General features: G+C 43.8%; 1 protein-coding gene across 4 annotated transcripts in view; it reads right to left on the minus strand.

Moving 5' to 3' along the window:
• Positions 1–4,844: 4,844 nt before the first annotated feature.
• dennd4c (DENN/MADD domain containing 4C) overlaps positions 4,845–27,135 on the minus strand; it is a 34,007-nt gene continuing 11,716 nt past the window's right edge. Inside the window, exons 2-34 of one of the 4 annotated variants that reach the window (XM_061031901.1) lie at positions 25,696–26,006; positions 21,680–21,932; positions 21,526–21,595; positions 19,716–19,885; positions 19,346–19,587; positions 19,192–19,258; positions 19,023–19,081; positions 17,862–18,006; positions 16,277–16,452; positions 16,041–16,141; positions 15,294–15,512; positions 14,454–14,599; positions 14,199–14,237; positions 13,753–13,883; positions 13,532–13,664; positions 13,173–13,379; positions 12,950–13,078; positions 12,712–12,859; positions 12,464–12,613; positions 12,099–12,218; positions 10,931–11,062; positions 9,743–10,836; positions 9,459–9,651; positions 9,278–9,375; positions 9,016–9,191; positions 8,520–8,678; positions 8,225–8,423; positions 7,927–8,037; positions 7,704–7,841; positions 7,496–7,613; positions 6,990–7,146; positions 6,794–6,858; positions 4,845–6,676 (exon numbers count right to left, since the gene is read on the minus strand). In XM_061031901.1, the coding sequence (XP_060887884.1) occupies positions 6,540–6,676; positions 6,794–6,858; positions 6,990–7,146; positions 7,496–7,613; positions 7,704–7,841; positions 7,927–8,037; positions 8,225–8,423; positions 8,520–8,678; positions 9,016–9,191; positions 9,278–9,375; positions 9,459–9,651; positions 9,743–10,836; positions 10,931–11,062; positions 12,099–12,218; positions 12,464–12,613; positions 12,712–12,859; positions 12,950–13,078; positions 13,173–13,379; positions 13,532–13,664; positions 13,753–13,883; positions 14,199–14,237; positions 14,454–14,599; positions 15,294–15,512; positions 16,041–16,141; positions 16,277–16,452; positions 17,862–18,006; positions 19,023–19,081; positions 19,192–19,258; positions 19,346–19,587; positions 19,716–19,885; positions 21,526–21,595; positions 21,680–21,932; positions 25,696–25,994 (5,781 nt within the window). In that variant the 5' untranslated portion in view covers positions 25,995–26,006 and the 3' untranslated portion in view covers positions 4,845–6,539. Of the gene's footprint in view, positions 6,677–6,793; positions 6,859–6,989; positions 7,147–7,495; positions 7,614–7,703; positions 7,842–7,926; positions 8,038–8,224; positions 8,424–8,519; positions 8,679–9,015; positions 9,192–9,277; positions 9,376–9,458; positions 9,652–9,742; positions 10,837–10,930; positions 11,063–12,098; positions 12,219–12,463; positions 12,614–12,711; positions 12,860–12,949; positions 13,079–13,172; positions 13,380–13,531; positions 13,665–13,752; positions 13,884–14,198; positions 14,238–14,453; positions 14,600–15,293; positions 15,519–16,040; positions 16,142–16,276; positions 16,453–17,861; positions 18,007–19,022; positions 19,082–19,191; positions 19,259–19,345; positions 19,588–19,715; positions 19,886–21,525; positions 21,596–21,679; positions 21,933–25,695; positions 26,007–27,135 lie in introns of all 4 variants that reach the window. The other 3 variants (XM_061031900.1, XM_061031903.1, XM_061031902.1) reach the window with 3 other exon arrangements.

Genomic DNA, 27,135 nt, shown 5'->3' on the forward strand with positions numbered 1-27,135 from the left:
CTCCATACTCCTCTCCATACTCCTCTTCCCACTCCTCTCCATACTCCTCTTCCCACTCCTCTCCATACTCCTCTCCATACTCCTCTCCATACTCCTCTCCATACTGCTCTCCATACTGCTCTTCAAACTCCTCTCCATACTCCTCTTCACACTCCTCTCCATACTCCTCTTCCCACTCCTCTTCCCACTCCTCTCCATACTCCTCTTCATACTCCTGTGGTATCCTCATCAACCACAGGGGGATACTCCCAGAATCCTCTTCTTCTGTAGGAGCCTGAGGTGGATGGAGCGGAGTCCATGTAGCTCTCCTCCCTGCTCCTCTTGGTGGAGGAGCTGAGGCCTGAAGTGGAAGTAGCACTCTCCTCATAGTATTCCTCACAGTCACACCTGGGCCTCTTACCACTTACCTGCTCTGTGAGGATCTCCTCCCTGCTCCTCTTGGTGGAGGAGCTGAGGCCTGAGGTTGAGGGAGCACTCTCCTCGTAGCATTCCTCACAGTCACACCTGGGCCTCTTACCACTTACCTGCTCTGTGAGGATCTCCTCCCTGCTCCTCTTGGTGGAGGAGCTGAGGCCTGAGGTTGAGGGAGCACTATCTTCTGATCTTGAAGGTGAGGTAGGATCTTCTTCCTGTGGATGTCGGACAGTCAGCAGCTGAGGAGGAGCTTCAGGAACAGGAGGAGACACCTGCTGCCATCTCTGGTAGAAATCCTCCGGTATCTGCTGGTCCAAAGGGGAGAGAGATCTGTTGTCCTCCTCTTCATCTTCATCCTCGAGGTCCTCTTCAGGGTCATACATGGATTCATACCCTGAATCCTCCCTGAACCAGCCTGAGAAGTCCTCCTCGCCCTCGTCTTCGGTCGCCTGTTCCCTGTCGTCCTCGCTCTCCTCTTCACTCTCCTCTCCATACACCTCATAGTACTCCTCTTCCCACTCATCTTCATACTCCTCTTCATACTCCTCTCCCCTCTCCTCTCCGTACTCCTCTTCCCACTCCTCTCCCCTCTCCCCTTCATACTCCTCATCATACTCCTCTTCGCTCTCCTCTTCGATCACCTCATCCTCATCTTCATCCTCAGAGGACACTGGAGGAATGTCCCCTGGTCTGGCTTCCTCTTCTACTGCAGAGGAGGAATCAGGGTTGTCATCTAAATCAGAATAGCTGTCATCAACCACAGGGGGATACTCCCAGAATCCTCTTCTTCTGTAGGAGCCTGAGGTGGATGGAGCGGAGTCCATGTAGCTCTCCTCCCTGCTCCTCTTGGTGGAGGAGCTGAGGCCTGAGGTTGAGGGAGCACTCTCCTTGTAGCATTCCTCACAGTCACACCTGGGCCTCTTACCACTTACCTGCTCTGTGAGGATCTCCTCCCTGCTCCTCTTGGTGGAGGAGCTGAGGCCTGAGGTTGAGGGAGCACTCTCCTTGTAGCATTCCTCACAGTCACACCTGGGCCTCTTACCACTTACCTGCTCTGTGAGGATCTCCTCCCTGCTCCTCTTGGTGGAGGAGCTGAGGCCTGAGGTTGAGGGAGCACTCTCCTCGTAGCATTCCTCACAGTCACACCTGGGCCTCTTACCACTTACCTGCTCTGTGAGGATCTCCTCCCTGCTCCTCTTGGTGGAGGAGCTGAGGCCTGAGGTTGAGGGAGCACTATCTTCTGATCTTGAAGGTGAGGTAGGATCTTCTTCCTGTGGATGTCGGACAGTCAGCAGCTGAGGAGGAGCATCAGGAACAGGAGGAGACACCTGCTGCCATCTCTGGTAGAAATCCTCCGGTATCTGCTGGTCCAAAGGGGAGAGAGATCTGTTGTCCTCCTCTTCATCTTCATCCTCGAGGTCCTCTTCAGAGTCATACATGGATTCATACCCTGAATCCTCACTGAGTGAGGACGAGTCTGAAAAGTCCTCCTCGTATTCGCTCTCCTCTTCACTCTCCTCTTCACTCTCCTCTCCCCTCTCCTCTTCACTCTCCTCTCCCCTCTCCTCTTCGTTCTCCTCTTCATTCTCCTCTTCATGCTCCTCTCCCCTCTCCTCTTCGTGCTCCTCTCCCCTCTCCTCTTCGTGCTCCTCTCCCCTCTCCTCTTCGTGCTCCTCTTCCTGCTCCTCTTCGCTCACCTCATCCTCATCTTCATCCTCAGAGGACACTGGAGGAATGTCCCCTGGTCTACCTACCTCTTCCTCTGCTTCAATGTCATCCGAAATCCAGATTACTTCCTCCTCATCACCAGAGGACACTGAACAAATGTCCACTGGTATACCTACCTCTACCTGGTCCTCCTCCTCCTCCTCCTCGTCGTTCTCCTCTCCACTCTCCTCTTCGTGCTCCTCTCCCCTCTCCTCTTCACTCTCCTCTTCGTGCTCCTCTCCCCTCTCCTCTTCGTGCTCCTCTTCGTTCTCCTCTTCGCGCTCCTCTCCCCTCTCCTCTTCGTGCTCCTCTCCCCTCTCCTCTTCCTGCTCCTCTTCGCTCACCTCATCCTCATCTTCATCCTCAGAGGACACTCGAGGAATGTCCCCTGGTCTACCTACCTCTTCCTCTGCTTCCATGTCATCCGAAATCCAGATTACTTCCTCCTCATCACCAGAGGACACTGAACAAATGTCCACTGGTATACCTACCTCTACCTGGTCCTCCTCGTCATCCAAGACCCAGATGACTTCCTCTCCATCACCAGAGGACACTGGGGGAGTGTCCTCTGGTATACCTACCTCTACCACAGAATCATCGTCGTCCACGATCCTGATGCTGATCATCTCGGGGAGGCCGTCAGGACGTACCACTGAGGGAGACAAAAATAAAGCATCAGTATACCTGATTTCAAAATGTAACAACCTCTGATTAAATAACAACATCTGTGTAAAGTTAGCACTTCACTTGTCTGTATACTGACTAAGATTGCAGCCTAAACAATCCCAAACCAGCCACAAACCTTAGGCCCTTTAGTGATACTAAATATTGTGACGCTCTACTTTGATGATTTTTTTAAGCTGCGTTCATGCAACACTTTTGCATGCAACATACTTTTTTTCTGCCGGGAAAAACATACATACAAGGATGTTCATATATAAACATAACGTCAGAAGACCCAGGTTATAAACTAGAAATCTACAATTTGGTCATTTTTTAAAGCCTTTTATAGATTAGTCCTGTTTTACTGGTGTATTTACATACATGATGGATAAATAAACATAACACTGACAAATGTTACAATTCTAGGATTTTCTAAAAATAGGCAAAATAAAGTCTACTTAGAAGAATCTCCAACCAGCTCAGAGCTTTTATATAGAAGGGAATATTTTAAGGGTAGCTGGTTTGCCTGATTTAGCAAATATTTTTGTATCTTTGCGTATGCTGATAGGCCACTGTATCAAATTTGATTCAATTTGATTTAATAAAAAACGCAATTGAAAGCATGAATTATGACATTGAACTCAAATATTGTAGGCCTAAATGAATATAAAACCCATGATCGTAATTTGATGTAATGAGAACAGCTTGAAAATAAAAGCACAAGATAATTCAATATTATCTCCACATCAAAACAAACGGACTGAGATAAGAACGTGCCTAGTTACTGACACTGACGTTCTGACGTCATGGATCTCGCTAACGATGGTCTCCATGGTACAAAACAAAATAATATATTTAGCATTTTACGAAATTTGGCCTGGTCGCCATCTTTTTCAGATAATTTATGTTTAATTTCTTAACAAAATTGTTGCTCTTAAACCAAAATAACAGTATTTCAAATCACCCCGACACTTCCTAATTAACTCCACAATTGGCGCGCAAAGTATTCAGATGTTACAGCAATCAAAAGGTTTTTTACACAGGAAAAACAGTGAGAAAATCAAAGTTCACCAAACATTTGTTTTTTCATTGAGGCCTAATAACATCATGAGAGCTCTCGACTTTAAATCTCAAATTTAAAAAAAAGGTTTGACTGATAAAACGTTAGAGCGTTTATGGAGATTAATAAATGAATCAGTGAAATGTCAATGGTAAAAAAAAAAAGGTCACATTTGACATACCTCCACCGCTGTCAGACAAGTCTTGGGCGGACAGGTGCTCCTCGTCCATCACCGGTCCGCTGAAGGCGATCTCCGAGCTCTTCGGTGTCCCCGGTAGGTGTCCCACTGAGTCCAAGAAGTTCTTTTCTTTCCTGTTGTTTTAGAAGATGTGTTCTTGTAGAAGATATTGATGCAGCGCTTTTAAATAGTTAGCTTTCCAGCAAGGTCTTGCAAAAGGTCGACTCTCGTCAAAGTTCAATTGCAAAAGGGGAACGTAGAACGGTCTGAGGCCCTTATATAGCCTCGGTTGGTTGTTACCATGGTGTTTGATGACGCGCGTGCGTGAGTGCGTGCGTGTAAACCGGCGCGGACAACAGCACGAGCCAGAAAGAGACGAGAATGTGGCCTCTTATGAGAAAACTTCTTAAATACTCCTTCATTGATTGAGGGACCACAATTTCCATTTTTGATCTATTCCTCCAGGGGTTGTTTTTTTTTTAATTTTGTTTTTATTAAATGTTTTAATTGGGGTCATTATGAAATCTAAAAAGTAATCCTTTACATGACAATTTGTTTCACATAATTAACTTTTTTTCCCACAATATGTTTTAAAAAATAAACATACTAAAAGGTAATGTGATTATTCTACTATTATTATTCCTGCTAATAATAGGCATCAGCAATATAATAATATAATATTCAGTCTGTTTCATGACTAGTCAACAGCTGATCACAGGAGCTTTAAATTGAAGCTGACAACCATCAGACCTGCAGTGCAGAAATCTCTGTTGGTGAGCAGGTATGACACAAGTTCTCATTAATGGAGACAAAAATGACACATTTTGTTTTCAATCAATACACAAACTCATTTATTGCAGCGCACTTAAGTGTAGACATTCAGTTCCTTTCCACAGGACGGTAAGAGATCACTTAATCTATTGTTAAAAAACAATCTCTTCTGTACATCCTCTGTCATAAAGAGGCAACATTTACAAAGTCAGTACAGGGTGGGAAAGATTAAAGGGCAAAGGGAGATTGTTAGTGATAAAATACTAAGGGACTACACTGTCTGCAATCAGAATGTCAATAATACAAAAATAAATAATTGAGCATTTCTATTTTTTTTCCGCAAAAAAAACAACTGTGTTGTTAATATTTCGTAAAGGTCTCAATTCATTCTCATCCTGGGTTCAGGTCAGGTTTTAATCTATGCAGTGCAAATTCATTATTTCACAATATTAATGTTTCTGTACAAGGCACTCTCCCAACCCTACAATAAGGTCATCTAGCCATCTATTTATCTACACCCATGTCCCCAACACTTCATCACAGCTGCTTCTTTTCTGTCTTAAAGTGGAATGTCATCTTGTATAATGAACAGTGTCAGCAGTCATGAAGAAGCCCTTTGTGATTTAAAGCTCTAACTGCTGCCCTAATCATCCAAAGCTACCGAGTGTAAACCATAAAAGAAACTTTTGAAAAATAGACCCAATAAAAAAAACCTCTAATAGTTCAGGCTACGCTAGAGTAGGAAGTAGACCCAATATATTTAAGTGACAGTTCTAATTTAATATTACAATACGGCATATTAGCTGATTAAGTACACGTTGTGACTGTTTAAAAAATGCAGATATTAAAAACAGAAGTAGGACTGACTAAAGCTGGCTTTCCCTGCAAGAAAACATGTGTCTAGAATTATTGTTTGAGTTGACCACTGATGGTTTTTTCTCCCTCTGAACGCCTGCTTTTAATCAGTTCAGTGTTGTTGAGGGGATTTATAATACTTTTCAGACCTTACTTATTGAGGGTCATCTGGAATGTTGCAGAAACTTTTTTTGTGATTGTCCTCTCGTCCTCTCACATCTACACGTGTGCCGTCAATTCATTTTTTTTACAAAGACAAAAAGCCTCATACTGAACCTGCACATTTAAGGTTAAGCAAATTAAGCAATTCATTAAGACTTGGAGCACACAAAACAGTCAAGGCATCGGGACTTTTTGAAACCCGCCCTCACTCCCTAGTTAACAATATGTACAAAAAGACACATGAACTTGACTTACTGTTGTTGTTTAGAAAGTGCACAATGGAACAGTCATGGTCTGTTTTGGGACAGTTAGCAAAGATTAGAGTGAACGGGCAAAAAGGTGAAGACAGAAAACTAACTGACTGTATTATTAAACACAAACACTTACACACACATACGTCTACACCACAGGGGCAGTCAATACATTCTGTACAGTGATTAATACACCTTTACACCATCTTTGAATAAGTATACCTCAACTAGACCCAAAAGATTCACTGCAGCTTTCCAACATATTTACACAAAGTACATTTAAGTACAAGAACAAAGGCAACATGAGGATGTCAAAAAGCAGAAAAGGAGTGTCTTCTAGGTCAAGGGGGAGAAGTAGTACCACGATTGGGGAATTGGACGCATTTCAATTCAAAATAATTTCCCCCCGCCACCAATCCTTTCCTCTTGCTGTAGCACTTGGGCCATGGTTTCCCGTCTTTGCTGCAGTCGTTGGCGATCAGATGAAGGGGGCACCGAAGCATTTAACACACCACTGGACGCTCGGGCTGGGCGGTTGATCGATGCGGTGCAAAGACTTGAGCTGCTCGGCGCTCAGTTCGTCGTAAGCCAGGCGGTACTCCCTGTCGAAGGCCTCTGCAGGATCATCGAAGTCACACGATGCAAATTAGCAACACTTTTCACAACATTCAGACTCTATAAGGTTACCTACTAGCGTGATGTGACAGGAAGCTGTTCGAAACAATCACTCACCTACGTCGATGTTCTCCCTTCCCAAGGCCACCAGTGAGAGGAACAAAATGTCTCTATAGATACTCCTGCAAGAAACACATGACACATAAGAGACGTTTAAATTAGCATTCAAAATATGAACGTTTGAATCCTTTACAGCTAAACTTTTGCAAATGGAGTTTCTAGGAGATAAATGAGAAACAAGGGGAAGGCTGACCTCTGCCGTTTGACCCCCTCGGGGCGTCGCTTGATCTCTCGGATCAACAGGTTGATTGGCCCGTAGACATCATTGGTCTGGATGTTGCGAACGATTGTGTTGAGGAGGGTACGGATCTCCTGGTGGTCTGTTGGAGCCAACGTCCCCTTCTTCTCCACTAGACAACAAGACATACACCATCAGAGCTTTCATTCCAAACGTGATACTGGATGCAAAGTGCTACAAATACCTGCATTATGTAATGATATGTCAAATCTGAGCTTACGTCATATATAAAGATCCACATATTGTTTTAATTTTCAACCAACATAACACTGATTTATCAAACAAAAACATAATATCAACTCCAGCAACTCGGCGTAGGAATTAAATATTTTTGGACTTTGTCTCCCTCTAGTGGTTGATTTTGTTCTTGCATAAAACATGATTTCAGAATTGCATATTTTCTTTTCTTTTACAACTCCTAATGTAGCATGGCTGTGTATTACTTGTTATTGTTCACTCACTAAAGGTCCTCCAGAGCAGGTAAAGAGGATCTCCATTCTCCTGGTGCAGGTTGACGTTGTCCCACAGGAGCTGGATGTACACCTGCTTGCTGTCCTGGGACAGTGAGGTCAGGGGCAGCTGCAAAGACAAACAGGGAAACATGAAGGAGAGCCAGAACAAAAAAAAAAGAGATACAATAATCAAAGATTGACATTTCAAGTGTCGAACCTGTACTCCTTTGTTGCAGTGTTCAGAGGTAAGGATGAGACCTGGCAGGTGACTGGGCAGGTCCAGGCGACGGAAATACCAAACCAGGTTCCAGAAGATGATGGGGTGCTGGCTGAGGAACTTGTGGGTGTAGATCACCTGGTAGGTAATGAATGGGAAGTTGGAGCAAATGCATTTGTACAAGCTGCGTGGGAGACATGATGTGTGCATGTGTGTAATTTACCTGGTCTCCCTCATTCTCCAACAGGGTTTCCAGCTCCTTGCGCAACACCAAGGGGCTGAGGTAGGGTACAGACACAGGCTTGGGATTTGGCCGTTTAGTCCCCATGCCATCCTGAAAGTCGAACACACAAACCTATTATTTTCCCCACACTCCAGTTATAGTTGTGTCACGTTGTTACTGGTTCACTAACCACAACTCAATCCATCTTTTTGCAAGCAAGAGTTTAGCTAGCTGGCCAACTATTAATGAGGACAACATATCAAGTGATGTAAGTGATGCAACCCTCAGGAAAACTGACCGACACTTCTTGCAGGCTACAGGGCAGACTGGTGGTGGACACACCATGTCCAGGTCTCTGGGAGTAGTCCAAGCTCTGCAGCGGGCCCCCGACACTGTTGCTGCGCGTCAGTGACGTCCCGCTGCATTTCTGCTGCTTCCCCGCTGCCTCGTGCTCCAGGAGACCCAGGGGATCCGACTGCGCCGGCTCTGGAATCAGACTAAAACACAAAAGGCAAACCGGGGGTCAGGATAAGATAAGCAAAAGGAAACTCTCTGCTTATGGTGCTGTGGGTGTCCCATGTGGTTATTGGTACCTCTTATGTGTTCCAGTCTGGTTATCTGGAGACTCCTTGGATTCCTCTTCAGGGAAACTGATGAGGTCTGGTGACTTTATGTCAGCTGAGCTACTGGCTGTGGGCTGGGCACTGGTGCTGTGGATGCTGTCTCCTGAGGCACTGGGATTCATGTAGAAGCTGAGAGGGGAAAAAAATATTTAGTTAAGTTAAATTGCGGTGAGATTGTGAGCTAAAATAAGAAGTAGTTCAGTTCTTGTAAGTTGCAGAAGAACACTGGAGATTGTTTTACACTGATTGGATTGAGGAGATCTCTTTGGGTAACTCTACTCCTGTCAAAAAAAAAACCCAACTTTTTGGAGGTTTTAAAAAAAGTTTCCAGATTGTTATGCTGCTGGAATCAACTTGGCATCTTCTTGACTTACTGATTTGAATTGTCAAATTTTGGTGGGCTGCCCTACATAGGGTTTCTCATGGTAACAGTTCATATTATATAAGAGTAAGTTCATGTCCATACCCGGTCATTGTGCGCAAGTCATGAAACTCCACATGCAGAAAGGGGAGAAAGGCTGTGCGGCAGAAAGGACAGTTGGTATTCAGGTTGGAGTCATCCGCCGTCCAGCCGGCCATTATCTCCTCATCGTACACCAGAGCTTCACAAGAGTGGCACTGGGAGCAACTGGACATCAGCACCTAACGGCGGGAAAAATACACCCAACCAGTTAGTAGTTAATCAACTGTGACATGTTGGCAGTAACGTCTGTGACACTATGTCTCACCTCCAGGGCACAGTTCTGGTAAATACTAGAGGAAGAGGCGTGATGTGACGAGCCCTGCTCAGAGTCTGGACCCCTGCCTGCTCGTCCTGGAGTTGGATCTGCAGTTCGAGACACAAGCAGAGTTTAAAGCCAGCCCCCCATTAGACCCTTTGCAGGTTTCGGCGACAGACTGAGTGCTTACGCGTCTGGTGGGTCCCTCTGCCAGTGTCGCTGCTGCCACTGCTGCTGCCCAGGCTGGTGCAGCTCTGGTTCAGGCCGTTTGCCACCAACCCTGGGACGGCTCCCCTCTCGGGACTGTCGTCTATATCGTGTTCGGCTAGCATGTTTTCATCGAGGCGTGCCGGGAAGCCCCCTCCTCCCTGAGCATGTTCATCCTACAAAGTACGAGAACAAATACAAAATGTAAAGTGATAGTATGGATAAGGGGGAAAAGAATGTCAGCAATTGTCCTTTAATATAACTAACCTCGTCATCAGAGTAGGAGTAAGCTGAAGCGACCGCCCCCCACACTTTGCTGGCCACATTTGCCGCCTGTTTCATGCTGGATTTGAGTACATCAATCTTAGGTCCTGACAAAAGGGTGTCCATCTTTATTCCTGAAATAGAGTTGATGACAGATCCCAACGACCCCCCTTGGGAGGACTTCACCAGCGCAGTCAGTGAGGCAGATCTTGGTCCGGGGCTTCCTGTAGTGCCGGCGGGGGTTCTTGTCTTTACCGCGAAAGTCTTGGAGCGAGTGACAGTGTTAGGACTGCGTTTGGGTGTATCACCAGGCGATCCGGTCGGAGTCTTAACAGGAGGCACGGGGAGGCTGGATCTGCGCTCCAGAAGCGGTTTGGGCTGTGGGGCGTCAGCGGAGTCTCCCTGGGCCTGCTGGAGCTCCATGCTGGACGACTTCGCACCCAGGGGACTCCGCAGGCTCATGTACATTTCGATTTCCTCGGCCAGGTTGCGGGACACCACAGCAGGCACGGAGCGAAGTGGCTCCTGGCTGTTGACGGAAGCAGAGTCTTCGCTCTCGGTCACCAGGAGGGAAAGTGGGTCGGCACCTGCCTGCACGTCTTCCCTCTCCAGTGCCGCTCCACGAAGGGCAAAATCATCGTCCTGTGTCTCAGTGTGTTTCCTCTCTCGTTTGTCCATTTTATCCTCAGTCCGCTCTACCTCCGTCTCATCTCCTTTCCATTCTCCTGCTGCCTCAGTCCCCTCTTGGTCATGTAGCTTTCCCAGTATCAGACCCTGGTCCTCTTCAGGCTCTTCCTCCAGGTCTTTAAAAAGTGCTTTAGACACACTATTAGGCGGTGGGCTCTGGCCGGCACAGAGAGCTGCCGCAAGGATACGGGCATCTGCACCCATCTGACTCGCCATGTGGTCCACTCCTTTCTCCAGGAGCATCCCAGCGCGGCTCTCAGCGCTGAAGCTACAGCTGCGCTCGGCAAAGGACTTCTGTCGCTGCTGCTGCTGGGGCTGGTTAGCTCCGTCCCCTGATACCAGCGTGGCATCGTCACCAGGGAAAGACACGCTATCAGTCTTGCTTTGTCTCCTAAACAGCTTCCCGGTACCTGCAGAATGTGCAGAGACGTAATTAGAGCTGTACCTTCAGTTTGGCTTTCTAACGATCAAATGTTTGGATTCCTGTAACGTCTCTCTTCTCACCTGTTTCCCTGCCAGCATCAAAGCTCCCTGTGAACAGCTTCACAATGCTGGGGACAGGCGAGGGTACCTCAACAGGACTGGGGGGCTCTGCCACTGCTACAGCACTGTCCACAGAGCCGGCAATATCTCCACCTGGTAATAAAAGGACACAATCAACAGATCAACATTAATAAAAGGAGGACGATAAACCATATTTCACACGGTTTCTTAATAATTTCTTTCTGTGACATATATTCATACAATAACCAATGCTCCAAAAGTAACTCTCGTCTCCTTAGAGCCAACTTATTCCAGGATTTGTCAAACTCAGTTTAGTTAAACCTACAGAGGATCCAAATTACGGAGTTCTCTACCTTTACAATTCTTGAATTTTTCTTTACAGCAGTTTAAAAAAAAGCTTTGAAATCAATTATTTTAACCAACCAATATTTTCCACCTGGACTGCCTATATACACCTGCTTTAATCTTATTTGTCATGTTAGTCTACCACTACCTAACTATTTGATTTGTACATCTTGTTTCTCACAAGAGCCTGGAAAGTGTAAACTCCTGCTTTTAAAACAACAGTTCACTTACACGAGCTCAGCAAGGTTCTTTTGAAAAGTGTCCTCATAGAATCATTGTAAGTGGCCTGCCTCTCTATACTTGGCCCACATGGGGGCAGTATACACAGGTGAGTACATTATGCTCTAAAGAAATGTATCTTGATGTGGTCTGAACACAGAGAGAGTTGTCTTGCCAACATATTGGCCTGAGCATATTATATTCAGCACTGTCTGTACATGTCATCACCATCAGATATTTGATCTGTAATGAAGTGCCTTAAATATTTTATTTTGCAACCCACACTAAGCACATGCCCTGACAGGTAAAAAAAAATGGAAAGATGAGATCCTTGTCCCCTTTTCTTCTGCATATGAACACAGTACACTTTTCAGCATAGTATTGCACATCACATGTGCCCCCCCCCTCCCCCATCCAAAGGGGGAGGAATCTGTATCTGTATCTGTATCTCTACATATCCATACTCTGATGTGCATACCAGTAAGCCACATCTCTTAAACTATAACAAGGCTTCCCCTTTTTACTCAGTGTCATGGCTTAGCAGGCTGTGAATCATTAGACCAGTAAAACAATAGGAAACTTAATTATGGTATGCTCTTTGTACCATTATGCTGATTTTTGGAACTGTTCCTCTCCACAGCAGAAAGAAGAGCTGAATGTGAAGGCTCTGTTAGCTCCTGGTGTAACTCGTCCTTGGAGCCGTAGCCTTGATCAGACTGCCGTCCTGTGGGGGCGCAGAAGACCCACAAACCATGCTTTAGAATCTTTCACAGAGGGTTGAATTAAATCTGCTTCATATTGTTTTCTTTTTACCACCTAGGTCCTCTTCTCATTATCCTTTCTCTTGAAGTTAAGGTTACATAACACTCACCTATGTTATTGCTCAAACATGCAGACGCAGGAACCAGACAGATATAGAATTTTTTTTTTTTAATTACTCAAAACCTGTGCATTTGAGGATGTCAGTACCTGTACTGCAGTGGTTGTCTGTGGTGTCTTCCAGGCTGTGGCTGTGTGCAAACAGGTTGTGTTCCTCACCGTTGACCTCGCTTGAGCTGTCGGCACTTCCATGACTCAAACGGTCAACTTCAGTGGCTGCAGACCCTTCTTCTGACGCAGCTGCGGTCAGGAGACATAGTTTCAAGCAAGTGAGAAAAAAAAGGGGGGGGAAACGGAAAGGGAGTAAATATATACCATAGTGCATACTCCATACCAACCTGTGGTACTAAGTGCGGCTCCCTTCTTGGAAGACGTGCTGTGGAGCGCTTGCTTGAACTGGGTCGCTCCACGAAGTACGTTACGCAGCTTAGTCCACATGAAGAGGCCACTCCGGTTCCTGCTCGGCCAGGGGCTCTCTAAGACAGCCTGTGGAGGAAACAGAATAAAGGATGAGGACATTGCCTGTTTTCAGTCTTTATAGCGACAGCATAGACAATGTTAAAGGCTGTTTCAGACCTTATTGTAGTATCCATATGTGATGGCGTTAGGGAGCACTCCAGCTTTCTTCATCTCAACCAGAACCCTCACAGCCATGACAGGAAGACCATACACACCACAGAGCTGCATCACCACTCTGTAGCACACCTGAACGCCCCAAAAGACAAAAAATTATGAAACACCAATTTATACAAATACGATGTAAAGAAGAAGCCAGAAGAAAAAAAACCTGTGCCTGTACCTCATCCAGCACCTCCACCTCAGTGGTCCTCATCTTCAGGAGGATGTTGTACGCCTGCTGCATGGCGCGACTTTTCGACTTTGCGAGCCCCGCGGCTGCTGGCAGGCAGATGAACCACAGGCTGTAGCAGTGACTGAACAGACAGCGGGCCCACTGCGGAGGGTTGGAGTAGAAGCGCTTTGCCATCTTGTATGCTAGCTTGATCTCCTGTTGGATCAGGGCAAAAAAACAAAAAAAACATGCAGATCTTTTTGAAACGGGTTGAAGATTTGATGAGATAATGGAGGGAAATGCATTTTCAACTAACAGGGTTTTTGCTGCTGCTTTTCCATAAAGTGATTATGTGAGTGAGTGCACACCTGCTTGGTCCTCTTAGCCAGCAGTGCAGGGCTGCTGGACAGACTGGCGCCTGCTGTCCTGCTGCTGATCGCTGGCCGTAACTCTTTAGGACGGTCAAAGAGCCCCATGTGCAGCCTCGGGAAACTTTTATAACTGGAGCATGAGAAAAATGATTTCTTTTAGACTTTTGTTTAATGCCGAATCAATAAGGTTTTAATAAAGTGGAGTTCATGAGACTTACGTGTATCTGGGTGCAGGTTCAGGTCCATCGTCAGCTGTGGGTTCAGGGGGCATAACAAAGACAGTGTGCTCGCTCTTCTGCGACTCGTCCAGTTCCAACAGCCTCGTGTCCTCAGATGACTCGCCTTCAACCTTTAGTGAGGATTACATACAGCCAGGACTCAGTGAGACTCATAACTATGACTTTTTTAATAAAAGCACACTCTGCAGGCGGTCTGATGGAAGCCCTAAACTGCACACAAACTACAATCTGTCACGTCTTTCCAATAATGCAGTTAAACATGCTCATTTGATTGTGGTTTAGGATAGAAGAGAAGCAGGAACTTTCCATGCCCCGTAATAGAAACATTTTTCAAAAAGGAGAAAAAGGTTAATTTCTGTTTAATGTTAGTGACAAGCATTAAAGAACAAGGCGCAGGAAAATCTGATTTCAGTGAGAGTGATTACCTTGGTGCCCTTGTCCGGGATTTTATCAGAGGGAAAAAGCTGCAAGGGGAGGAAATAGAGCAAAGGGAACAGAATGAATCAGAGGAAATTTTGACTTCCCCGCTTCCCCAGCAGGCCAGTGTTATTTCACCAATTAAACAACGCAAAACAAAGGCTTGTTCCAGGAAGGAATCCTCAGGTGGAAGTGGAAGAACGTAACACCAGTGTGACGTTTGTACACATCGGACAGCAGCCTGACGCCGACTATGTAATCACCTTCTCCACGCAGTCGTCGAAAAAGGCCAGGCCGGTGTCCTTGTCGCTGACGAAGGTGCACTCCTCGATGAAGCGGATGAAGATCTGGGTCTTGGTGAGCTGGGAGTAGAACTTCTGATGCGTACGGTCTCTGCTTTTGAGAAAACCTGCGAGGAAGAAAAGGAGAGACGCCGAAATTATCCACATGAGAAAAATGTACAGATGAAGTGATTCATGTGAAAAAAAAGATATTTTTTGAGCCATTTTCGCCTCCATTGGATAGGACAGCTGAAGAGAGACAGGAAACGTTGGGAGGAGAGAGCAGGGGATGACATGCAGCAAAGGGTCGACGTCTGACCCGAAACTCACGGCCGCTGCAATGAGGCGCACCGCCCCCATACATGGGACGCCGACACAACCACCAGGCTACTAGTGCCCCTCCTTTTCTTTCTTTATGCAGACAAAGTGTTTGAATGGGACCATTTGATGACGTGAAAGAAGCCTTTTGCTTCACTCTATCAGAGTCTAAAATTGATCTGTAACAATGAAGCTAAAGAGAGATGAAAACCGGTTTCCCAGCAACAGGCATTAGTGAAGTCTTCTTTGAGCGGAGGAGAAAGATGACGGAGATCTGAAAGCATTTATGTTGAGTGATTGCTGTGATGTGCCTTAAAATATGAATCTCGATTAACGGATCGTTAGCTTACTGTAAATTATGCAAAGGCTGAAAAGAAGCCTGAAGGCTAATCACAATAACAGCGTCCATATAAATAGGAAACATTTAAAGAAAACCAATACCATCATAATGACCGGTTTGCTTTTGGGCACATTAGGAAAGGGAGCCGTCAGTCACTTCTTTACCTTGCAGATCGTAGAGGGAGTCTGCGGCTGTGGCCTTCTCCGAGGGCGCCTGGGTGATGGGTTTGAGATAGGAGCGGTAGCCCTTCAGGATGGAGGCCATGAAGCGAAGGAAGGTCTCCTGGATCTCCATCTCCAGGGCCGTCTTCTTCTTGTGCCAGGTGAAGTCAGCCTCGATGGGGGTCATGTCCACTGCGGAGCCGTCCTGTGAAGTTTGGCGTACTGCAACTAGAGAAGTTTTGGATCAATTATCCTGCACCAGTGGGCAGTGTCGTATATTTAGGACTCACTGCACTGGCTGGTGTAATGGAATGACAAAAGTAAGTTTCAGCTTGGTAGTTAGTATAAAACGCTAGTGCACTATGTTCTTCACTAACAGTTTTTATAGTGAAGCTATAGAGCTGAACAATTTCTCTTTATTAAAACTCTTACTTTAAATGTAAATATTCTTTACCGACTCACTGAAAGTTTTAAAAAAATGGTTTGAAAAATGATAATTCAATTTAACCTTTTTGATACTAAAAATAACTTTAACACAAGTTGCACTAGTGTGCTGATGTTGAAGTATTTTTGCATTAAAATTAAGTTAACAACTTTACTTGTGAAGCACATTCTAGGGTTTTTAAAATCATAATCTAATTTTTTATAATTATTTCCATTAGCGCTTCATTTGATTTAATTTTTTGATAATCAACATTACTATTAATTTAGTTTCATCAGTTATAATTTCAACAAAGGTTGTGTTTGTACCGGTGGCCAGCTGGTGGTGCAAGTTGCTCAGAGAGTTAACGAGACTCTTGCAGGGCTTCTTTGGGAGATTCTTCCAGTTGTTGTGTCTCTTTTCATCAGACCTGTAACACACAATACCACGAGGGCCGTTAGCTGGAAGTCGCTGCACAATAATAATCTGCTGACTGCTCTTGGTTAAAGAAGTATATTGCTGCAGGAATTTTGAGAAACTGTAGATTTAAGGGTGCATAGCATACAGGTAGATGGTGTTAGTGTCCAGATCCACACAGACAACATCTGGCGGGGGGTCGTAAAGGTCGAAGTAGCGGGAGTCCACACCCACTATGAACGGACAAGGAGCATTGAGGACTTGTGCTAAAGACAGCGGGCACAGGGGGATGTAGGGACACTGCCACTGGAAGGGGAAGATCATCTGATGGAGACAAGAGAACAGAACGACTGATGCAACCAGGCTGCCAATAATGAGTTTACATTAGAACTGGAGATGATCAACATCAGACACCAGAATTCAATAAAAGGCATTACGGGTCTCACTTGTGTAAGATGTAATGGTCCTCTCGATTGTGACTGATTTGTAGTGACACCTAAAACTAATTTAGGATTGTGACATCCTGTGTTTTCAAAGAGACATGATTATCAAAAGTCCAAATCAGGTCACACGTAGCTTCAGAATCAATTTGAATACTGAGTGCAGAAATGATTCAAATCAGTGATGTTACTGGTGTAATTTTACACAAAGTTCCCCTTCACATGAATAAGTTCACTGAGGACCTTTGAATAATAAGTAAGGCATGGAAATTGAATACTGCTCCGTTTGTCAGTGTTGATGTCACTGCTGGAATGATCGAATGAGTCAAAGCATTAAAAAGGACAGATATTTATAGATCCAATTTAGTTTGCCGATTATATTCTGCACATTAGATGAGGTCGTGCTGTATGGGACTGCTTTAATATCAGTAATGGGTGGGTGTGCAGGGCTGTGTACTCTCTCCTGACTTGACTGGGCAGCTGAATGATTATAAATGAGGGAGTGTTGTTGGCCATATCATAATCAAATCTGGTATACATTTATGATTTAACTACAGTGTCCTTCCAACCAAACTGATTAACCCTAACAAGCATAATGCAATGATATATAATACAATGATATATAATGCAATGATATATAATACAATGATATATAATGCAATGATATATAATGCAATGATATATATATATATACAGTATAAGCCCCTCACATTTAAACCATGAGATCCTGGTGCCCTCCTTTAATCTATCTCTATTGTGTCTGTTTTTAGTATGTTAATGTTGTTTAAGGTTCCACCTACTTTAAATGTGTCACCTTGTGTGAAATAAAATAAATAAATAAATAGAATATTTATACTGGCAAGTGTAAAACAAATCTCTGACAATAAAGAATTGTCTTCTCTAAACCAGAGGTTCTCAACCGGTCGAAGCTCAAGACCCACCACCAACTACTTCATGAAAAATTGCAACCCAAATTTCAATTTTTTTTTTTCAATCTTCATTATTGAGTCTATACTAAAGCAAGTGTGCTTTAATCAACAGGTTGAATTTCATGTCTATTGATGACATAACTTCATAGACATCACAGACAGGCAGGTTATTCATTTTGTTTTCAGGGCATCACATCTCTACATTTCTAATGGAGTCAATAAAGTGCAGCTGTGGTCGTAGGGTAAAGGCATCTGTATATTTCTTAGAAATGACGTAGCATGACAGCTACTATCGATTATAACGACCACATTGTGTTTTTACTGGACATGACCGACTGTGGCGTGCAGCGCAGAGCATACTCACAGCCACCACGGCCTCGGCCACTCCAGTGAGCACAGCGGGCCGGAGCGAGTGCAGCAGGATCTTGTTCTCCAGCAGGACAAAGTGCAGCAGTGTGGCACAGTTCTCAGAGCCCAGATTCATCAGCAGCGTGCCGTAGTCCGCCCCGCTGACAGGGAGAGAGAGAGAGAGAGAGAGAGAGAGAAAGAGAGAGAGAGAGAGAGAGAGAGATGATGATGAGGTTGGGCAAAGAACAGAGGGAAAGGAGAGGAGACATTGGGCATGAGGGTGGAAAAAAAACAATACTAATGAGAAAGAAAGTGTTATGTAACAGAGAAACAGGGTGATTCAAACTTTCCTTAACAATCAGACGTAATAAGGAGCCCAAAAGGGGAAAAAAACGGTATTTAGTAATTCATGTTTTTAATAAAAAAAAACTCAGAGATCTCTTGAAATGAGAAAACATCACCTTACAAGATTTATGAGTTTTTGCAATCCAAACACTCACATCCCCTTTAAGCTAATAATGAAAAACCTCTTATGGCACCGATTGAATCTGAATTCTATCAAAGATGTACGTTTAAGTTTTTGACATCATCCAGAAAATCCCATAAAGTTGTTGTTGTCAAAAGTCTGTTTGATCCCCTCTTCTTACTTGTACATATTTTCTTTGTTGAAGTACGCTGTCATTTTGTTCCACACTTCCCCAGAACCCTGGATGACCATTTAGAGGACCTTGTTATTGCGAGTCAAAATAAATTCCTCTTTTATAACTTGGGGTTTTTCAGATTTTGGCCCCAAGCTTTGTAAAGCACAAAGTAAGCGAGAGCAAGCTGAATAACCAACCAGCAATTTATAGTTTCAGCTTTAATGAAGGCCTGACATCACCATTTTTGTGAGTAATAAAGGGAACAACAAAGCTATTTTTTTCAGCAGGAACAAAGAGGGGGAGAAAGTCGCCGCTAGACATTCTACAAATGTCAGAATGTTTCAATGAAGCAGCGGGAAAAAGCAAAAATAAAGACAGTCAAAGTGTGAGTTTTACTAAGAAGACTAATAAGACAGAGCACAGAATATTAACTTAAGGATTGCTTCATTTTCTTCACTCTGTAAGGATCTGATATTATGATACTATGATATATGGTGCAGCATTGATAGGTTAAGCGATGAAAGCTTTTTTCTTACCTGAGGGGTAAAGGTGTACACACAGGCTGGGAGAGGATCAGCGTGTCATGTGCCGAGAGCTGGAAGGAAAAAAAAAAAAATGTTGTAACATACGGACAAGGGACTGACTAAACATCTTTTGTGTATTTTTGATTGTTGAGTGTGACCTAAGAGATATTAAACATGTCACCTGGACTAATATTCTTGGCCTCTGAGGGGAAGGAAACGATACATTGTGCATGAAGTGTGAGATGTGCCTGTAAAGAGAAATACACAGAATGTGTCAGCGGCTTTACTCATCAAATCTGGATTATTGTTAAATGTCAAATAACGTAAATTCTCACTTTTCAATGGGCAGCGGGTGCGGGCCTGAGACGGAGAGCTTGTACAGGAACATGAGGAACTTGCGGAAGGACTCAAAGAAGGGCCAGTGGGAGAGCAGGCAGATGCATTTGTTGGTGTTCACGGGCCGGTTGGGGATCATCTTCTTCTCTACCGTGGTGAGCAGGCCCAGCTGGATCTTCTGCTTCTCGCTCAACAGATCCACTGGGTACGGCTCGTAGAACTGGATGGCTGATCCGTATACCTGCAATCACAGATGGACAGACTCCTTTGGTGTTTTTTGTAACGTTTTGGCTTCACAGGTTGGTTTAGCTGAAGCCCTTTTTGTCTTTTGATACAAGTACAAGCGTGCCATTGGTTGCTTCGTCTCACCTTTTCTCCAGAAGATACGGTTAAGACAAACGTGGAGAAGACAGGTAGAGGATCTCGCGTGTTCGGTGCCCAGCACTCGATCTTGGCGCCCATGGGCAAACAAAACAGAGGCACAGATTCTGAAAGAGGAAAGGACTCATAGTTCTCTTCTGGGTAACGGAAAATGAGACCTGGAGAACAAAGGAAAGAGAATAAATTAAGCATTCAAATGGTAATGTAGCAATGTCCAACTAAATATATATACACATGTTACGACTTTATATCTCTGCAATGATGAAAGAGGCTCTGGAAAAGGGAGGTGGAGGTTTTCAGTTTTTTGATGACAAGTAGTACTATTCTCAGGAAATGACTGTTTTGTCCTTCGCTGTAACCTGTTGTTTGGTAGATGGCTTTCAGACAAGATACACACATGCTAACACACATTCACGAGACTGCAGACACAAGAAATGGGCGTGGCAGGAAGTGCAGCTGTCTGAGATGAATGAGCAGCAGCCTCTCAGGAAAAAGGCTGAACAAAAAGATAAAGCTAGCACGAGTGTCTGAAAGGGTGTGTGTGTGTGTGTGTGTGTGTGTGTGTATACACCATTTTATATGAACATGGATCATGTTAGAGCTATTCATGTTGCACAATGACTAGGTCTAAAGGCCAGGCTTTAAAGGAAGCAGTCAGTGAGTCAAAATGTCACACACAGGTTCTGAAATGCTGCCAGCTGCAATAAGAAAGAAGTACTAAAGGATCAGAGATAAACAGTGAGGGGGCCGCTCGCCTGAGCATTCAGATAAAGAACGTTAAGCGAGGCCGATTGTGAAAGCCTTTCTTCACAGCATGTTTGATATCAATACATCACAACACTCTTAAAGGTGACATAACATGTAAAGGACTTGTTATTGCCAAGCCTTTTTAACAGCAGTTGTTTTCATGTATAGAAGCCTATAAGTACAAAAAAAACATTTAATTGTTGGCAAGAAGGAGTAGAGCACTGAATTCAAAATGATAAGTAGGTAAACATTTGGAATGAAATGTGCTTTACTGTCTTATAGACTAACTTCTCATTATTATAATGAAGGAGGACAGAGTTGAAGCCACTGTAGAATAAGCATACTGTACAGGGTGTTGACAACATCTAGGGTGTGTGATTATTTAAACACTAAATCAGCACCAGTTAATCTTAGGGTAGCTAGCTTGAGCTTCGTCTGACTGCATCAGAACGGTGTGAAACATGGCCAGTTTACTCATGCCGAGCGACAAAGCATTGCTTGTTTACAATTTTTTTTTTTTGTATCGGTTGAAATTCAGACTTTTGCAGTGTGTTAATTGTGAATGCTCATATCAAGATGATGATAAAGATGCCATTAATTGGGGCGCCAGATAGCCTAGCGGTTATGTCAGGCGCCCCATGTACAGAGGCAACAGTCCTCATCGCAGCAGCTGTGGGTTTGTATCTGACCTCGGCCCATTGCTGCACATTGTTCCTCTCTCTCTCTCTCTCTCTCTCCCCAACATTCCTGTCTCTCTTCTGCTGTCTTATCTTATAAAAGGCAAAAATGATATTTGCCCTACTTTAATAACTACTTGACATTTCATAGTTTGATTTAGCATGAGTGTTTTTCCCTTTTTTTTTTTTTTTTTTTACTTTCATGGTCATTTTTTTAAGCACAGTAAACAAAATACATCCCGTCACTTCACAGGGAATGGCCTGAATGAACTCTTGGTTATTTTTGTTACTTTTTCATGAATGTGAAATAATTCATTAGATGGTGTTATCAATGTTCATATCAAGATAAGTGCAGAAAACTGTGGCACTGTTACCTGCTTTGTAACTGATAGAATTGGACGCAGACACAGATTTCTTGTAACACAGGAACACACTGGAGCCCCACTAAAGGTGGAAAAAAAAAAGAAGATATTAAAACATGTTCTGATGATGACAATGTGTAAGCTAAGGAATACAAATCTAACTCACCATGCCACAGTTGAGGTTCTTTTCCACTTTGCAAAAGGTATGTGGAGGTATCTCTCCCTTGCTGGTGACGATGACACAGATGTCGGTCACAGCCAGCGAGTTCTGGGGCTGGACAGGCGGCGCTCTGCGGAACGTGATGAAGATGCGCTGCGAGGTGGCGGAGCTGTTATTGACGTTGGCGCAGCGGCCGTACGGCGTGGCTTGGATGACCTCGCAGCCCTGGATGAGACGCTCCTTCCCCTCATACAGCACCCTGACAAACAAGAGAAAGTGTTAGCTTAGCATGACACCACGATGCGCTTCGTTCTCCGTCAAGAACAAAGACTGTATTATGCAGAAGAAAAGGCAGAAAGAACCTGAGGCTGTCCAGCTGTCTGTAGTCGAGTCTCATTTAACAGTTTGTACATTAACAAGGCAGCTAGTGCAGTGCAATGACTTGTGTAAATTCATATTGAAAGCGTACATAGACGTTTGAGTGTGTCAGAGAACGCAGTCCTGGAATCAGTTTTGCACTCAGACATGTCTTTCATATTTTAAACATTCTTGGCTGCCGAAAGTCAAATGACACACATTGTGATGAAGCAACAGTTTACACAGTAAAAACAAGAGAGAACATTCATGTTCAAATACCAACAACACATGACAGGTTTGAGAATGAGAAGAAAGAAAGGAAGAGGCTAGAGTTTCTATGTGGTGCATAAGAAAAAAATAAACGCAACAGAACTAGTAGTGAATGTTTGCTGCTGGTTGACTTTCCAAAATCGTGATGGATGTTTAATGAGTTTAACAGTCTGAAGCAAATTTAGATTAAACTCAGCATTACAACAATTTAACACAACAGTAGTTAAAGGAACATGTTCTTTCCTAACAATGTCTACATCTAGTTTTTTACTCTCTGTTACGGTGGTTTGATATTAGGGACCCGGGCCCAGATCCGAGTGCACTTGACTCCAAAGTCTGTTTCATTTGATCAGTGTGAACTGTGAACACAAATGTACTCGTCCTGTACTTGGGTAGCGTGCTTGAGGAGGTGGTCTCTGTCATGATCCCTGTGTGTACTCGAGTAAGTTGCGCTGGAAATGTGACGCAACCGTGCTCAAACGAGGAAGTGGATTGCTTCAAGACGTGATTCCAAACGGCTCCCGTTGCTTAAAAGAAATCTTCATATCCCACAGGTTGCAGGATGGATTCAGTCTGTGAGTGGTTGCCATGGTTGCTTTTTCTTCTTTCTGCTTTTTGGCTGATTTGTAAACATACTGCCACCTGCTGTATCAGAAGGTGTACAAACCCAAGTGCACTCGGGCACTGAACGATGTTACTAATGTGAACGCAGACCAGCGGGGGAGAGGGGAAGCAATCGTGCCTAATGTGAAATTGCCCATAGATATTTCCCGAGACATTCTTTATCCAAGTATGCAGACAACAGGACACAAACAGAACAGAGACACTTTTCTCTCAGGATGACGTAGTTCATGTCTTTCATATGGAAGTTCCTAACTAGAACATAAAATAAATTAAATATCTGGATCTTTAGCTACTAAATGCTCCACTTTGATAAATAGTTGATTTTTCTTTTGTGTGCTGGACATGTTTTTTTTTTTTTTTTTAAATAGAGTTACTGCTGAAAACACAGCTGATGAGGGCAGTGGGAACCAATAAAAAAAGTGAAGTTGTAAGCTGTGAAACCAAAACAGTGTAAGGATACTTAAGCTGCCATATAAAGCTGAGGAGAAAAGATCCAGGTCAAGTGAACTGTTTTCAATAAAAGTTGTGTTTCTGACTAGTACAGCTTTAAGTTTGCCAATTTGTCAGAAAACAAAGACTAACTAAAAAGTTAAGCTTTGCCTTTCACAGAATTAGCTTTAGCTGCTCCTTTAAAACATGGCTTTAATGAGCATAGAAATGCTGTGCCACGTACACATACTGTGAATAATCTATTTTTCGAGAAGTGCTTTCTTGAAAGACAATAAGCGGGAGAGGCTGAGCTGTGGCTCTATGGGGAGTATAATCTCTGTTTTACAGGGACGACCAGTGTGCGGTCAACAACACTGACTTTCTTCTTTAAGCTCTAGCTTGCCTTTGAAGCCTCTATGAGAAGCCTGTCATCAATGGGAGATGTGATTCAGACATAATTACCAGCTGACTCATTCAAATCCCAGACAGTAAAGGAAACTCGCACATATCCAACACAAGCCAAAAGTAGCCATGAGGAAAGCTATCAGTTTCTCTCTGTGTTGGATTGGTTTTTTTTTTTGCATGACTGCAGGACTTCTATGGCAGCATGCTCCATGACGGCCCTTTCCATCTGAACAATGCCGTGTGTGGGGCCAAAGATGTGATTGCAGGCCTCTTTAAACCAAGAAACACATTTTTTAATCTTGTGAAGCTACAGGGCAGCCATGGCAGATACAATGGTCCTGAAACACTCCATTTATTCTGGAAAGGGTGCAGGACAAACCTAAAGAGGCCAGGAGGACAGTTGCCAGCAAATTCTCATTTAGGCAACAAAAAAAAAAACAGTGAGTGAGTCCCTAATGGGCACAGTGAGTTGTGACGCTGTGGAGCCCCAGGCTGGGAATGCTGCCTTCACTGGCAGCGGAGGTGGTAGTTTTTTATTTAATCTCACAATGAATGAAGTCCAGCAAGTGGAACAGATTGGGAAGGAGAGACACTGGGGTTGCAACATGGCCAAAAATAACTTCTGACATTGTTTGCCGTAGCTACAACGAAAAAGAACCATCAGGAAGGAATACTATTTCCCTTTGCAGCAACAACTTGTGGAACCAGTTTTATCAAACTGCTTTACATATTCAGTGCTTTATCCAATAACAAAGTTTAACAAAGACTGAGAATACTTGGATGCAAGCTTACTGCTCTCTCCTCCTACCCACATGTCTGCTAACATGCTAAGCAGGATTGCTCAATCTCTTACAGGAAACATGACTTGACATATGATCTTCTGTTTATGCTTAGTGCACTGGTGTCTGCAGGGTTTCATGAGGGGTTTAAACACGCAGGCTTCTGCAGTTTAGAGCTACATTTAGCAGAAGGAAATCAAATTAATAACACATGAAATGAACCAAATTCATCACTAAACAAGTGGAATGCGGCCAATGTGTTGCCAATATGTTTTCAAGCACACAAGTTTTAATTAGATCGTACAAAGACTGGACTAAGAGAGAGCAGATTGTTGTCTCTTGTAACTGGAAACTCCAGTTTGTCAGAGGGGGGCACAATGAGGTTTTAGAAGAAGACTTAGGTGTGGAGGATGGAAATGCCTCGGGCAGTTGCATCATTGTCCTTTGTAAAGCATTAGTGCGTCCATGCCTCTGTTTTATTCATCAGGGAGTTAACTGCTACACATAACATAGACAACAGTTTGGCTCACGGCTTCACAAGCAGCGGCAGCTTAATGCTAACAGGACATCATTAAATGAATCAGCTCGTGTACGATAACAGAAGGAAGCAGGGAAATTGGATCCGTGGAGAGAAGCCAAGAGGTGCGGCTGAGGGAGGAACTCCATGACGCAACAGATGCCAGTGAATGAAGCAGGAACGTACCTACTTCCTTTCATCTCTTAGTTCAAGTTTTGCCATTTCATAATCAACAATCGAAAAGGATTGCATGGGACAATCTGTTGACGTGCTAGCTACAATAACCCTGCCGCGGGACACTTTGGGGATCTTTTGTTTCTTTGTGGTTGTGGTTAAACTTTTTTTTTTGCTTCTATCAGAAAAACAAACTGAGCTTCTGAATGTGCAGCATGATGGAGAGAACAGCAGAAACAATATTTATGGGTTCATTGACTGGGTTATTGCACAATACCATTTTAGCTAAATGACTGGCTATAAAATTCTCAATCTAGATGATGAACATCAAGCTGTCTCCAATGTTAAGTTTTTTAATCCCCATTACAAAGAATTTGGTTTCATGTTATTCAAACAGTGGACACTTGTAATGAGTCCCTTGATGCTGCAGGCCTACACACATTTCAGATTACAAACTGCTGACTCACCCGATATCAATGAGAGGAGACTTCCCTCGACACCTCTTGTAGCACAGAAACAGCTCGGGGCTCTTGAGACTGCCATGATTAAGGTTTGCAGGCTGGCCGCTGTAGGTGCTGTCGATGCATGTAAAACCCTCCGGTACTGTTTCTCCTGCCGACCTGTTAATGACAGCCAGGTCGGTGATGGGTGCTTTGGGTCCACCGGACTTGGTCTCTGACAGGTCCTGCTCCAGGGGCGTGGACTTGTCCGTCAACCCAGCTACCACAAAGTAGTCGGTCACTCGGTGACCCTTGTCCTCAATCATGGCTGGGCGAACCTGGTGGTAAGAAGAATAAAGGCGTTTTATAGATTGAAGAGGATTTCATGTTTCGCTGACGACACACCCTTGTATTGACCTACCATAGTTGTAGAAAACCACCATGGTTTTAAGAACAGTCTATTCTTAACGCTTTCAACACACACTGTCTTCAGGCTTTAGCCAGAAAGAACACTGTGTGTTAGTGAAAGCAAAGCTCTTACATATTACCTCAGGACAGTGAGATGCATTACACATGCAAGCGTACACAGAATGCTAAGTAATACTTTGGCCAAGGCAGTAAAAGGATCCTTTAAGAGAGAAACACCACAGACTGGGGAAACATAAGGGACTGAATTTGTTGACATGCACAAACAGTCTTGTCATTGTATATCACCGCACTACTCCGACTATGTGAGGAGAGTTAAAGCACTGGAAGCTACAGAGAGCCAAGGGAGAGCAGCAAGGGCCTGGAGGAATGTTAAAAAATGCCACTGAGAGCGTAAATCAAACAGACACCAAAGTCTTTTAAACACTTGATAAATGATCATAAAAACCTGGACCTGAGAAGCAAAAAATTGACATAGAACAGTGGATCTGCAATATATGTATACTCTCTCTCTCTCTCTCTCTATATATATATATATATTTGTACGTTTTTAGTAGGCTTTCATAGGAAGTTATAATAAAAAAAGTTGAGGTTCTGTTTTCTTGTTAGTCATGGCACGAAACTTAGTAGTCATTAACATAACGCAACTTAGGGATGTTTTAATGCAGCGCAGACACACTGATAACTTGTACATTCTGTAACAACAGTATAGCTAATAACACTTTGCAAAAGGCCAGCACATGGGCATTTATACTAGTTTGTATTTTTAAGTTTACTGTTTGAAAATGCACTGGTATTTGGATATTGAGCTCTTATCTATTATCAAAAAGAGCCCAGCTTTTATCAGATAGTAACAAATTAAATGTCACACTATGCAAAATACACTTAACCATGATTTTCTAACACTGACATGTGTCCCTAGCTCACCTACAAACCTCCCAGAAATTCATCCTTTTTGTCTTTTGCCTTCTCCACTTTTTAGAAAATGTGTTCTCAAACAGGCAGTTTGGAGATTCTCCCTTTATGACATCACAAAGGGCA

Source organism: Labrus mixtus, chromosome 23 (genome assembly GCF_963584025.1).
Source record: "Labrus mixtus chromosome 23, fLabMix1.1, whole genome shotgun sequence".
Lineage (NCBI taxonomy): Eukaryota > Metazoa > Chordata > Actinopteri > Labriformes > Labridae > Labrus > Labrus mixtus.